The sequence below is a fragment of the Larimichthys crocea genome, chromosome XVII (assembly GCF_000972845.2).
Source record: "Larimichthys crocea isolate SSNF chromosome XVII, L_crocea_2.0, whole genome shotgun sequence".
NCBI classification, from domain to species: Eukaryota; Metazoa; Chordata; class Actinopteri; family Sciaenidae; genus Larimichthys; species Larimichthys crocea.
In genome coordinates this window covers 3,684,250-3,698,659 of record NC_040027.1, presented here as the reverse complement: position 1 = coordinate 3,698,659, position 14,410 = coordinate 3,684,250, and the positions used below count along the sequence as shown (strand labels likewise).

Here is a 14,410-nt window from a genome sequence, read left to right as displayed (position 1 = left end):
CCAGGGTACCTGAGCACTATTTTAAAATTCCATGGCATATGTTGTGCTGATTAGTGGGAAGTTTTTTGTCGTGTCCTTTTGTAATGTTTTGATGTCAGGTGAGGGGCAGATTTCATTATACTGTAGCAAAGGTCCAGATATTGCCAGTACCAGTGATTGCTGCGATCAAGAACATTTTTTGCTACCTACAACCAGCTGATACACAGCCGAAGTAGATTTGGGAGTGTTGGTCTGTTTCAAACCCGGATGATCAAACTAGCCAATCAGCTGTCATATTTGCCTGTTTTTGTTGAGTTGTGTTCCCAGAATTTACTCCTTAGAAATTAAACAAATTGGCCAAAATGGGAGGTACCATTACCACCCATCCTCTTTAGTTTTCCTAAGACCTGCCTAAAACCCTACACCACAGGGAGTATCTCAAAAATGATTGTTCTTATTATGATTTTCACAAGCAATATGTCAAAAATGATTGTTGTTATTATGATTTTCACAAGGAATATGTCAAAAATGATTGTTCTTATTATGATTTTCGCAAGGAATATGTAAAAAAAATTGCACAACACTGTGACTCACCATGACGTTTTGAAACCAAATCAGATACCCTCCATAATCATCAGGATACCATCACTTGTCAAAAGAAGGTTAAAAAAGATTTAGGGAAATAGAGCACAAATGTGTTTTCAGGGAAAATAGTGATTTCAGACAGTAAAAAGAATGATGGTCATGTCTATGGGATATCATGTTTATGGACTATGTGCATCTGACTTGTAAGGAAACTATGCAGTGAAGTGTCTGCATTCATAGCAAGAAACATTAGATTAACAATCCCACTGATGTTACGTAAACTGCTAAAAGATTTTCAGATTTGGGTGGGGAGATTTTCAAGATATATGTGTCTCATTTGGCTGAGTCATGTTGCATGTATTCCACAGAGAGCCACTAAACCGCAGTGTCTTTACTGATAACCTATCCTGTTGACAGTGCAGTGGGAATAATACCAGAGCTATTCCTTTTGTCTTTTAAGGGACTTAAGCCAACTGAAACTTGTGTTGTGAAAAGGAGGCTGGACAGCACATGCTTCTGGGATGGGTGCCCTGTAAAGCTGGAGCCTGGGTGTCCTTTAGAAAAAATGCACTGAAACATTTAGAGATATTTTCATCGACAGATGTAAAAAAATAAGTGACATTTTCTGGTGTAATTTGATACCTTGAGGTCACTTTGATGGTTAATGCTCGTCCTGAGGACTGTCATAACATTCAAATATTATCCTGTGTGTTCCAGTACACATAAGTGCACACAAGCTCTGGTAATACTGGGAAGCCACCGCCCATATTCAACCAATATGCTGATGACCTTCAACTAGTTGTTGTTGTTGTCACCAAATGGATTTAATTGCACAACTTGAATTTACGTGACTGACATAAATCTAGTTAACATGGTGGTGCAGTGGTTGTTATTGTCACCTCATAGCAACAAGGTTCCTGAGGCCCCCTATGCAACTAGAGCCATTTATTTTGTGAGTTTATGTGGAGTTTTTACCCTTGACGACTGCTCAACGGTGTACCCTGACTCTTGCCTAATGTTAGCTGGGATGGGCCTGATGAGGATAAGCGGTTAGGGGAAATGGATGGAGCCCATAACTTTCTGCAGGTGAAAAAGGACAAATACTGTATGTAGCCTGAAAACAAAACAAATAAACTACTTCACAGGGCCATGTTAGAAAATGATTTTCCTGTGTAGAAAATCTCCTCACATCATTTTATTTATTTATACACCTTTGTTTATGACTTTTCTTTCTACAGTATCTGTCTGCTTAAGGACTGTTTATATCCTTAGCTTTATATCCTTACACATGGACCGTACGACCTGACCTCACTGTCGGTTTTGTTCCGACTTTTGGGATTTATAAGTTAAAAGCAAATCTAATCAATATGTGGAGGAAGACTATTAAGAACTTCATGAACCAATAAAGTGATCTTAAAATTGATTCTGAAGCTGACAGGTAGCCAATGCAGGGACTTAAAAATGATGCTCATCTTCTAGTCCTAGTCCACACGTGCAGCTGCTATAACAGCAATTATCCTCAGTGTTTCCTTATAGCAGGTAGGCTTAACTCACTTGCCACAATAATGAAACTAGGACAAAACGTTTCACCAAAGTGTCTGAGCACAAAGAAAAGTTATGAAAGGCTCGAGCACACTGGCTGGACACAAAACACCTATTTTTCCCTTTGAAGCAGCATTCTTTAGTTAGTTAGATAGAAAGAAAGAAAGAAAGAAAGAAAGAAAGAAAGAAAGAAAGAAAGAACATTATTGTCAAATGAGATCTTTGTAATGACCCCATAAACGTCTTGTTGTCGGGAACAGCACACAAACAGACAATAAACATGATTTGGATGAGTACTGACAGCATACAGTATTATAACTTTATGGATTTACTCTTTTATTTTGTAGAGCACATTTATGTGCAAAACAAACCACAAAACACAGAAATAATGCTGGGAATTTTTTATTAACTGTAACATGCATCACGTTTACACAACTACAGTGACACAAACAGTTTAAAAACATCCTGAGAGCAAGCGGCAGCACGCTGTAGACATGGTATGCTACAGACTGACACATGATCAGATGATCATGAACAGATTAGTGACTGCCACTTATTAGGAGGCTTCCTACTTGGGGCCGGAGCTAGAAAACTTATTTCAATTTGGTCAATATTCCAATTAATAATTATTAAACAACAAAGGGGCATTTAAATATTGGTCGGGGCGCTGTTTTGCCAATTTATTTATTTAATTTATTTAATTTAATTATTTATATTTAACAACTTTTTACTACAAATTTATTTCTGTTACTTTGTGTAAGTGTTGTGTGAAATGTTTTATCATGAGAAACATTTTTACATTTACCAAATCCATGATTTTGTGACCTCACACATAACATGTGCTCTTGTTGTTCACTTGCCCCTATTTTTTAAAATCATATTTAAGTGCTTTACCATGATTGTTAAGGGTACAATGATGGTTTTGTTTGGCCATGATAGATGAACATAATTCAAAGGCAGGTTGACACATCTTTAGCATAGCATAGCATAGTATAGTATAGTATAGCGTATCATAGCATAGCATAGTTTATTTTTGGTTAATAGTTATTCTTCTATTTAGCTATGAGCACGGCTTCATTCCATCAGGGGTAGGGGTGATGCAGGTGGAGGAGGCGGAATAAGACGGAAGTGTTTGGTGTGTCTGTAGAGAAGAAGACAAAACATCAAAGATTCAATCACAATCAGTTTGCAGGGATTATATATTTATTGTAGGACACTGACTATTTTTTTTATGCAGAACAGTTTGTTTAAAATTCTACATTGTGTTTCATTGGCCAATAGATGAAGACACAACATACAGCAGCATGATGACTACGCTCTATCCCAGACTTGGAATTGAAACCATGGAAGAAGACGGAAGAAATGGTGTCATTGTGAAAATCAAACCTGAACTTGTGTAACAAATGGATTTATAGAGAGCATTATGTTATACCATCGGTGGTATCATTTATATATGGATTTAATGGATTTATTTAAATATTTGAAATTGTTCTTTTGAATGTTAGTCATAAGATGTAACATTTATGTAGTTATTAGTGTATAGACGTCTGCAATGTGTTTCTTGTTGTGTAGAGACACCTTCTGGCCAAAAGTCATATAGACCTACTGCTAACGGCTACCTGATCAGTGACACAAATTCATGGGCACAGATTATGATTAAACTCATCTGAGCCAAGGGGCTTTCAGTAGAATTACTGTCTGATGAAATGAATGTATGTTGGACCAATCTCTCTTTTTTTATTTAATGTTATTTTATATGATATGATGTGAATATGTAAATATTGGGAATATTTTTTTAAAAGATCATTCTGTTTTTTTAAGATAAGACAAGAAAATAAAATAAGAGTATGACTTCATGACCTTAAGGTAGTATGTATTCTCACTGACAACACCAAACTGTATACTCTCTTCAGTCAATCAGATTATCAGTTGCCAATAAATAAAGCTTCTATCACAGGCCACATGTAATACATTACTGTTTATTTATTGAATATATACTTACTGCTAGTCCAAACTTCTCTTGCTTCTGTAAAGCACTGGAAAAAAAACAGGTTGAGGTAGAAATATTAGAAAGATCATACATTTCAAATTTGATTAAATTTTACCAGTAAGTACTAGAACATGTTGGGTAGCTTCACTGATTTTTATTTCAAATAGCTTTATAGACTTTTTTTTTGCCAATTAAAGGTTCATTACAGTAACAGACTCACCTGTGCCAATGTTATTCCCTAAGCAGGTAACTGAGGGAACAGAAACAGAAAATTCATCCATATTTATTGTGTTTCAGCTGCATTATATTTTTGTTTGTTTTCTGTAATTCCTGATTATTTAAAATGTTTGAATTTGTCTCATCTTAAAACAGTATACTCAGAGTGTTTTACTATTAATTACAAACAAAGGTAGGAACATTTACCACCACACATTAAAGATCCCGCTGTCATACCTGAGTACTGTCTTTGGGAGCAGAAATTGACTCTGCTGCCCTCGGGTGTGAGTGGTGCAACCATCACATTATAGCTCTCCCCACACTGGACGTTTTCAATATCACAGCTGTTCTCTCCAGGAGATGCAGTACAGTTGTAGTTGTTGTTGGTGCCCACCATCTCTGCGATGTAGGTGTGGCTGCTGCTACCGCTGCGCCAGTACACCCGCATAGTGTTATTTTCCCTACTGTAGAGCCTGACACCTGACGGACAGCAGGCACCTGCAAAAAAAAAATATGATAAGTTATCTGAAATTAATATTTTTAAACTGCAGCATTGCTATTATTGCTATTTTTTACTTAAGTGATAAAGTAAGAGCGAGTCTCTTTTTTGATATAGTTTAATTTAATTTTAATTTTGTGTCACAAACATTCATTTTAATTTAATATAGTTTTGCTGCTGTAGAATTTCAATGGCTAATGTTATCTAATATTAGCAAGCTAAGTCATATCCACTTGTACTACTGTTACACAGTTTTAGAATTTAGTATTATCTTATGGTAACTCAAACAAATCTTTAATTTCTTCACTGTAACTTTTTGATCTATCTGTGAAAAGCTAATATATCATGACCACTTTATTGGTGTAATTCTAATACTTCCATAAAAGTTGTAGTCTGATATGACTAATTTGTTGGTTTGATATGGGACTTATAGTTAGTTTTAAAAATCTCACTTAATGGGAAGCTCTTAAATTACTAATATGTAAATAATTGCTGCTAAAATTAGTCTCTGGAACAGCATATAAAATTTAAGTTTCTTTCTCCAGGAAACATCATCACTCACTAGATGAAAAGCCGTGATAGGTGCAGTTGGACGAGCGCCCACTCTGGCTCAAGGCCTTCATGGTAACAGTGTAGTTGGTCCCACAGGTGATGCATCCCATGAGGCAGTGGTAGTCTTGGGTGTGGCAGCGGGCGTGACCATGAATTGATGTCAGAGAGGTGATAAACGAATGTGCCCCTTTGGCATGAGACCATGAGACGTTGGTTATCGCCTGAGTCACCTGTTCCACTGTTAGATTCACCGGGCAACAGGGCACTGTAAAAGAAGATGGTATCTGTGGAATCTAACAGAAAACTAATATCTGTATCTGCATCTGTTTCTGTTTATGTCACAAAAATCACAAAAAACCTTCAGTCTTCATTTGCCTTTGATGAAAAATGAGAAAACTGTTGACAAGAAACGGGGAATCATAGCAATATACGTATATAGACTTAGGTTTTTTCTCCTTTCTATGTCACCCATTTGCACAAACCTTAGACTACTCACCTGTTTCCAGCGATTGAGAGAAGCTGGGTAAACTCAAACCGGCTGCACTTTCTGCAAGTGCGGTGACTTCATAGGTTGAGCCACAGGGAAGGTTAGTGATGTCACAGCTGTTTCCACTGGTGGTGCAAGTACGTGTGCCGTCAGGTCCTGACGCCCTCACATTATAAGTAGCAGCCCTGTTGCTTGCTGTCCAGCTGACAGTGACACAGGTGACGTTTTTCTGATTCAGCATCAGATCCATTGGCTGGCAAGGAGCTGATGAGGACGAATGAAAGAAGGAATTAAAAGTGAAGTTTACATTATTCAAAGCTAATATGTTGGTAATTTAAGGAGGTACTATATATACAAGTATACAACTATATCTGTTTATTTTCCAGGGTCTTTACACACTCACTGGTCATGTTATCAGTAATAATCCCGACTAGAATTTTCACCTTTCTGATGAGGATTTACAAATTAAAAATTAGAATTCATGGCACGCCTACAGTGTATTAAAGTTCACAGGTGTACCTAGCAAATTAAGTGTATATCTAGATATTTGCATATGAATCTGTAGGCAAGGCCCCAACATTTTGGCACCAGAAGCAGTCTAGTTTCAGTTTGCAGTCCTAGTAGTACTAACCAATCTCGTTTGAGTCGCCACAGTCCTTGTGGAGACCAAAAGAGGTGTAACACATTAGCAGAAATGCAATCTTGGAACCCACTGTCATCTGATAATGATTTAGCTTTTTATTTGGGTTTTTATCTGCAGATAAATGCAGATATCTGTTTTTAGAGATTAGCAGAAATGCACCTTTCTTTACTTTCTCATTCTCACGTATCAATTACCTTTTATTGTAGTTGCATGCAAAAGGTGATGACCCCAGATTTTTGCCTCATAGAAGTAATAGTAGAAGTATTTTTTTTTTTTTTTTACAAACTACACATTTTTAGCTAGTAAAGATGAAACAAAAAGGTTTTTCTACATCCATATTGAACTTAAATGTAATATGTATTGAATGCTATATGGATTTTCAGTTGAAAGAGGTTTTTCACCTGTGTCTTTGGTGTGTGCTTGGCAAGTACGGTTGCAGCCCCTGTCATTGCATGGTGCCACGATCACGCTGTAGGGACTGTCGCAGGTGAGGTCAGAGAGGGCGCACACCGGTGCTGTGTCGTTACACAGGATGACCTCTGAACTGTCCACAGCCCGAGTCTCGTACAGCTCTGCCCCCCGTGAGGCCGTCCACATGATCTCCAAAGTGTCAGTGCCCACGCTTTTGACAGATACACCCTCCGGACAACAAGGTACTGAACGACACGGGTGATTCAAAGGTATACGGATATAAACATTATAGTGATTATACTCAAAATCTTAAAACATGTCACCTCAGCTGCTACTTACAGTTGGTATGATTGAGAACTGGTCCTTGAGGACTTCTGCCAGCCTGGTTGACCGCGAACACAGACATCAGGAAAGTGTAGCCACACAGGCACTGGAAGGTACAGCTGCTGCCGGTTGTGTTGCAGAGTATCTCGCTGCTGTCACTACGCTTGATGAAGGCTTCATAGCTTTCAGCATAAGGCATTGTGTCCCATGTCAGCGTGCAGTTATCTTCTGACTCCACAAGAGCCAAAGACTCTGGTGGGCAGGGGTCTAAAACGACAGGACAGTGGAGGGTTACTCACACTCATTTACCGACTGTACTTTCAGACATACGGTGTCATTTTGGATCTTTAACTACGACTGATGTGGAAGTGTAATATGCTTTTTCTCTCGAGTAATCACAATGTGATTAAAATAAATTGGTAGCTGTCTCAGAAACAAACAAAAATGCAGCAATATGATGCACATCTTAAGTTTACAGTTTAGATCTAATGTATGTGTCTGGTGATATACTAGAGATTTAATATCTGACATTCAAATACTTGAAATTGTGTTTAACTAAACCAGTTAATCGACTGGTCAAAACATTGCTCCATAGCACTACTGGTGGTCAAAAAAGCCACAATGCACCTTTAACTTTTGTGGTGTGGATTAACAGTAGCATAGTTATTGTCTCACACTAAATTAAGCTGTACAACACAGCAAAACTTAGCATAAAACGAAATAACTGTTGTTGAGGTATACATATTGTTTTTACAATTAAATGATAAATGTAATTTTCCAACAGTAATATATTGTATGTTGTGATATAATAAAATATCTGGTAATAATTTACAGAGAAAAAAACTAATGGTAATGGCTTCATGTTTAGTGTTTTATTTTGTAATACCGCCCTCTCCTTGTATCTGTGACTTTTCTTCCTGCCTTTTGTATTTACCACTTTTGATCATCTGTTCCACCCTGATTAGTTTTCACCTCTGTTCAGTCATCCAACCCTCACTGGTGTATTTAGTCTCAGTGTCAGTTTGTCTTCATACGTTGTTCAAGTGTTTTAGCTATTCCATGTTTTGTTCCCTGGTGTTTTTTGGGGGGGTGTTTTGCCCTTTGGTCCTGAACCTTGCCTGTCTTTTGAACTTGGATATTACCTACTTCTTTATGGATTTGTTTGCTTGTTTGGATTGCCTTTCCTGGTTTTGACCTGAGCCTGCCGGACTAACCGTAAGCTTCTGTACATTTACTTTTTTGTTCTTACATAATCTACATTTCATTGGTGCTGCCTCTTAGTCTGTGACAAATCCAGTAAATAAAATACCTGATAAATCAATTACATCATCATTCTAATGCAAAAATAGTAAATCTTCCAAAAGGTTTTGTTCGAGGGCGGCACAGGTTTGTTCATTTATTGTTCATAAGGTCCTATTTAGTTACCTTAGTAGAAACAGTCACCATCTATAAGCAAACTATATACAGGCGTCTGTGGCTCAGGAGGTAGAGCGGGCTGTCCACTAATCCAGTCTACATCTCGAAGTGTCCTTGGGCAAGATACTGAACCCCAAAATGCTCCCAAAGGCTGCGCCATCGGTGTGTGAATGCGTGTGAATGGTTAGTTCCTAAAACTGATGAGCAGTTGGCACCTTTCATGGCAGCCAATTCCATCAGTGTCCCTCAATGTGTGCAAATGCTGAATGAGATATGTAGTGTAAAAGTGCTTTGAGTGGTCGGAAAACTAGAAAGGCACTATATAAGTACAGTCCATTTACCATTTACCATAGTTCTGTGTCTAACATTTCTAAACTAAATTGATCCCACTGATATCTGTGCAGTATTAAATTCAAAATCAGTATCACAGGGTTAAAAAACAGTATTGGCTGTTAATAAATGCGTGGATTTGATTCCCCATCCAGTCTCTACCACTCACAGGTGATGAACACCACAGGGCTGGATGGGTAGCTGGGCCCAGCCTCGTTCCAAGCGGTGACCTGGATGGTGTACACGTGTCCACAGGCCACTGGTGACAGGATGCAGGAGGTGGATGGGGAGGCACACGTGAGGTTATTATTACTCTGTACAAGGTACTCGATGGATGCATTGACCTCGGGTTCCCAGGACACAGAGAGTCCGGGGACAGTTATCACCACAGAGACACTGACAGAAGATGGCGTTGGAGGTCCTGTGGAAACACACAAGAACAAAACACCCAGTGATGTACATATCAAGACACATTGGGACAGTCAAAAAGATGGGAACTTTTTAAATGTAAATCACCAATTATTTAATTATTTGATGGGGCTATTGAGTATTCACAAAGTGGCTGACTCAACTGACTGACTGAATCAAAACATCTTGGATATGGCTGCAACCACCTTGATCTGGTGACTGGCGAGTTTGCACACTAGTGATCAGGGTTGGAGTTGCAGTATTGGGGTTCTGCCCATAAACCCGACTGACTCAGTCGGAAGCAGGGCTCAGCTATTAATCGTGACATGTAATCCCCTTTTTATAGCATTGAATTACTGTCAGAAAAATTAACATTTAAACATAAATAGGCATGATAAGTACTATTTAAAATGTCTTAAAATGACTAAAACTATTTTTGGGAAAATGCATCAAACATGTATTTTGATTCCTTAGATTGGTCCATGTCCTATCTGCTGACCTTATGCTACAGCCAGCCACCAGAGGGTGATCAAGATGTTTTGGCTTCACTTTTGGGGATCTGTCATGTCTTCCATCTTTACATTTTACAAGTTCTAGTAACGCTTCCAATATTCCAAGTTGTCTGATTCATTAGATGTGAGTTTGTGCAAAATTTGTAGGGCTAGTTATTTAGGGTCTCTATTTCTTAAAGTATAATTGTTCTGAGTATTATAAAGGCACAGGGACTAATAATTATAAGAGCTGGTGTGTGTCTGTCTCCTGTTGTATAAGATTTGTTCACAGCACTTCACACAGTATAAGAACACAGAGAAATGCCTCAGCGTCCTCTTACGTGTTGTCTGGTTGACGTACGGACTGCTCTCTCCCTTTCGACCCTCAGGGTCCCAGCCGTAACACTTGATGAAATAGAGTGAGCCAGCATCCAGATCTGAGACGGTTAGACTGGTGTTGGTGGTGTTGTAGTGCATCTGGTGACTTGAGCCCAACTTGTATATGGACATGGTGTACTGGACAGCTTGAGCAACAGGTGTCCAGGATACCATGATGCTGTCATTGCTGGGAGAGGAAGTGGAAATGATCTCGGGAGGAGGCAAAACTGTGGAGGAAAGGAAAATTTAACGAGTAAGATGTTTTATACCAGTATTTACAAGCACAGTTAATCCATACTTTTTTTTAATAGTTCTTGCATGGTATGTAACTTCATTGGGTTGTGGTTAAAGTCCCTAAAGTTCCGTTTTATGAAATTATATGAAACAAAATGAACACAGACACATATGTCACTTTAGTGGTGGTGGATTTAGAGCTCTTGGTTTAGGGCAAGTCCAAACCAAGTCTCAAGTCCGTCAGAGCAAGTCTTACTTTAAGTTAGGCTTCGTGTTCTTAAGGGGCCAGTCAGGAAGCAGGGCCCTTATGAAGACTAGCCACTGTGTGGCTAGTCTTCATAAGGAAAATGCAAGTCAAGCTACAGGTCTTCCACCTCTCTGAATGCTAACTATTAAAACACTGATAATATAACCATGCTGTAGTCTGTTTATAGTCTAAGGTTACTTTTACTTTGTGTGATTGCATTTATGCTTACATATTATTTCACAGAATAGGCCTAATAATTAATGATGAAAACTGTGTGGCTATTCAAGGCTTGCCTGCATGGCCACACATGCATTAATTGTGGATTTACATGAGTCAAACCTTGATACTTGAGTGTTTTTACTTTCAGGAATCAATGCAAGTTAAAGCCCCTAAAAACTTTTGTCAATGAACCCCTTACTATGACTACTGTGATCCAATTTCCGATTATTAGTTAAGAAAGATTTCAGTATTAATTTTCTCCTTGTTCGTTCATGGTCAAAGGTGGCTATGGCTTAGTCTTGTTCATTTCCTGTGTGCCTGTGTCATAATTATTTTACTTGATCTTATAGACACTCAACAATTGAGCCTATGACCTAATATTGCTGTATATAACTTCAGACAACACCAATATAGGTTATCCTCATCAGAGTCACGGTGGGGCTGGCAGCCTATCCCAGCTGATTTTGTCGCCAACTTATCTGGAAAATGATTTTTGTGACTCAAGTACAGTTGTTTTCAGTAATCACAGATGGCACCAGTTATTTCAGAATTTGACCTAGAGTCCCCTGCTTCACATTAGTTATCTACTGTATGAAAATCAATATTTATGTTATTTTTTGATGACCAGTTAACCAAAGAAAATGTAAAAAAAAATGTGTAATTCGTTTGGATCAGATCATTTTCCCTGGGAGGGTGGGAGTGAAGGTGAGTCGATACAGCTATGTTCTCAAGATAAGACTAACTTATTGTGTTTAACATAGAGATGTCAGGTATAGTTACCATCGAACTAGGAAGCCCCCAAGGGGCCTTGAGGTATCTATTGGGTAAGACTGAGGCAGATCAAGTAACTTCTAAAGCTCAGGTTGTTGGTGAGTAAAGTACTTTGTTTCTTCTCTATACATAAACCAGCCTGTGGGTGTAATTTTTTTCCAGATTGAATTCCAACTGTGGACATGGAAACATGAGAATCTAACATACTGCACACAAAGATAATATAAGACAACAGTACCTGTCTTTGCTGTCACAGGAGATGACGGCTGGCTGCGGCCTGCACTGTTCACAGCAATAACGCTGAGTGTGTACTCAGTGTATGGCGTGAGTGACCTAATCTCAGCAGGTGACATAGACACTGTGTCTTCTCTGTAGAAGCCATTGGCATTCTGGATTCGTATGATGTAACTAGTTGCGTCGGCCTGCAAGCTGAAACTCGCCATCAAAGTTTTGCTATCCATTGCCTTCACATCCTGAATGGGATCCATCGTGTTAGGGGCTAAAAGAGTCAGAATCATTTGAGATCAGAGATAGCAAGTAAAGAACATATATTGTAAAATGTTATCCATGAAATTTATGGTAGTGAGATGTGAGAGATGGCCTCCACCTTCTCAGCATTAGCTGGCTTTGAAAGACACTTTTCTCATTGCATCCCATCCCATTTAAAGGATGAAGTAAGATATAAAAACATTATACTCCCTGTGAAAGCTTAAGAAAACCACACACTGAGTGTAACAATATAAAAGTGTCTGCTGAAGATATTCCTATCACAATTAAGGGGCACATCAATGGTCCTAAGTGTACAATAGCAACTGTGCATCATCAAAGTAAAATTGTAACATTGTAACATGAAACTGTACTGTACAGATTTCACAGCCTTTTCAGAAAAAAATACTTTTCAGAAGTATTTTCAGATTAAACACATACATCAGAATACCTAGTAAAACACAGTTGTTCTTAAAATGTAAAATTAAACAACAATGAAGCATTAAATAATATTGTGTTATTTACTGCTTAAACAGCACAGTTATGGACAGAAGTTCACCTTACCTGTGGCTGAGTCAAAAGATGCTGTGCTCAGAACATTTCCGGAATCACCCAGAGCATTAACTGTGAATTCATACAAGATCCCTGGGGACAATGAACTGATAGATCCCATCACTGTGTATTGACTGTATGTGGCAAAAGCAATGCGGTTGCTTGGTGAGCTTTTGAGTGTGACAGTGACCTCGTATGAGGTGGCTCCAGTGACCCCGGTCCATTGGAAAAACACCATATTAGATGTTGATGCGAACACGGTTGCTTGATGGTGAGAGAGATGAAAGAAGCGGATGTTGATCACTCTGAGACATGCATTATTTTACACATACATTTATCATATAGTCAAGATATTGTGCCCCTTCATTCTTATCAATGATGTGATATAAACATGGTAAAAGAGAACATACAGTACCTGTCATAGCTGTAGCCTGCAAATTTAGACAGAGAACATATTAACAACGTTTTAAGAAATTATATCAAAGTTATTCTTAACTATTAACTACTTTTAAAGTTTGTTTTTCGGTGGTTAAGTGTTCCATTTTCTATTGCTCTTCCCTTCTCTCAACAAAATGCTTGTGCTTGAATTTCAAAGAGACTATCTATTATAATATATATAAATAATATTAATCTGTTACTGTACCTGTGAGCTTATGCCCATCAAGACAAAGATCACCAGCCACTTCATAGTCCCCATTCTTGGCGTCCTTCTCTTAAAACACTCCTTTCACTGTTTCTGACTCTCTTCACTCTTTTTTGTTTTCTTTACATACCTGGTGGTCTATGCTGGTTGAAATACCTGAATCTGGCTCCTCCCACTGGAGGCAGATGTCCAGTCGCAGTGAATCAGCTTGAGGCAAGTGCAGGTTGGATAGCATGAGATTGAGACACCTTTGTAGCTGTAGGCAAGATATTCTATATTCAAGGATATAGTCCAGACAACAAAAAAAGGCATGTGTAGGGGTCTGACAAAGGAATTGGATTCCTATTCCTAGAGGCTTTAAACCAATCCCTTTTACTTACTGAGGCAACTGAGGTGTGAAAGGCATGAATACATTTTCAGTTGGAAAAGACTAAGTCTGCCAGGAAAGGAATAAAATAGATGAAATGGTCAAAATAAAGATACTCAAAACTCAGGGACAAATTTAGATACTAAGTCAAAAAAAGGATAAAGTCAGCTTTATGAGATTAAAACAAACTCATCACATTTGTGACTTAATATTAGTTAGGTTTTATTTTAATTTGTCTAAATTATGACTAAATCAACTAATATGAATCAAAATCCTGATTTATAATCCCATTGTTGTGTTTTTATTTATTTATTTATTTATTTATTTGTTTGTTTGTTTGTTTATTTGTTTGTTTATTTATTTTTTACTATTTTAGTATTGTGAAATAGTTTCTCATAATGTGACTTTGAAGTTTTGACTTTTAACTTTTTGCTTAATGGTAAAAGCTATTATTGCAAAGTTATTATTTATTTTAGTCTTTAACAAAGCCAGGTCGCAGCAGGAAGGCAACATGGAAGTCATCATAAAATTGCTAAGCAACCTAAAATGCTCCAACATCCATTATTGCAATGCAACTTAACTGTGAAAACTGTGATTGGCTTCTTTACATAATGTAATTGACACTTGACCAACCTGAACA

The 14,410-nt window shown here is 38.0% G+C and overlaps 1 protein-coding gene across 1 annotated transcript; it reads right to left on the bottom strand.

Moving 5' to 3' along the window:
- Positions 1–2,862: 2,862 nt before the first annotated feature.
- Positions 2,863–13,504, bottom strand: LOC104933277 (fibronectin type III domain-containing protein 7-like). The gene is made up of 14 exons (XM_010748684.3): positions 13,404–13,504; positions 13,176–13,191; positions 12,773–13,024; positions 11,961–12,221; positions 10,215–10,478; positions 9,144–9,395; positions 7,244–7,495; positions 6,895–7,149; positions 5,860–6,114; positions 5,374–5,628; positions 4,550–4,810; positions 4,317–4,346; positions 4,109–4,142; positions 2,863–3,247 (listed from the first exon to the last, which is right to left on the bottom strand). The coding sequence occupies exons 1-13, from the start codon at positions 13,455–13,457 to the stop codon at positions 4,111–4,113; spliced, it is 2,439 nt and encodes an 812-aa protein (XP_010746986.3). The 5' UTR covers positions 13,458–13,504; the 3' UTR covers positions 2,863–3,247; positions 4,109–4,110.
- Between the last annotated feature and the right edge of the window lie 906 nt (positions 13,505–14,410).

Coding starts and splice junctions, on each gene's coding strand:
- LOC104933277 (XM_010748684.3), bottom strand. CDS start 13,457: ATGGGGACTATGAAGTGGCTGGTGATCTTTGTCTTGATGGGCATAAGC. Junction 12,222..12,772: donor ATCTTTTGACTCAGCCACAG/GTAAGGTGAACT, acceptor TGACTCTTTTAG/CCCCTAACACGATGGATCCC. Junction 6,115..6,894: donor AGCACACACCAAAGACACAG/GTGAAAAACCTC, acceptor CGTCCTCATCAG/CTCCTTGCCAGCCAATGGAT.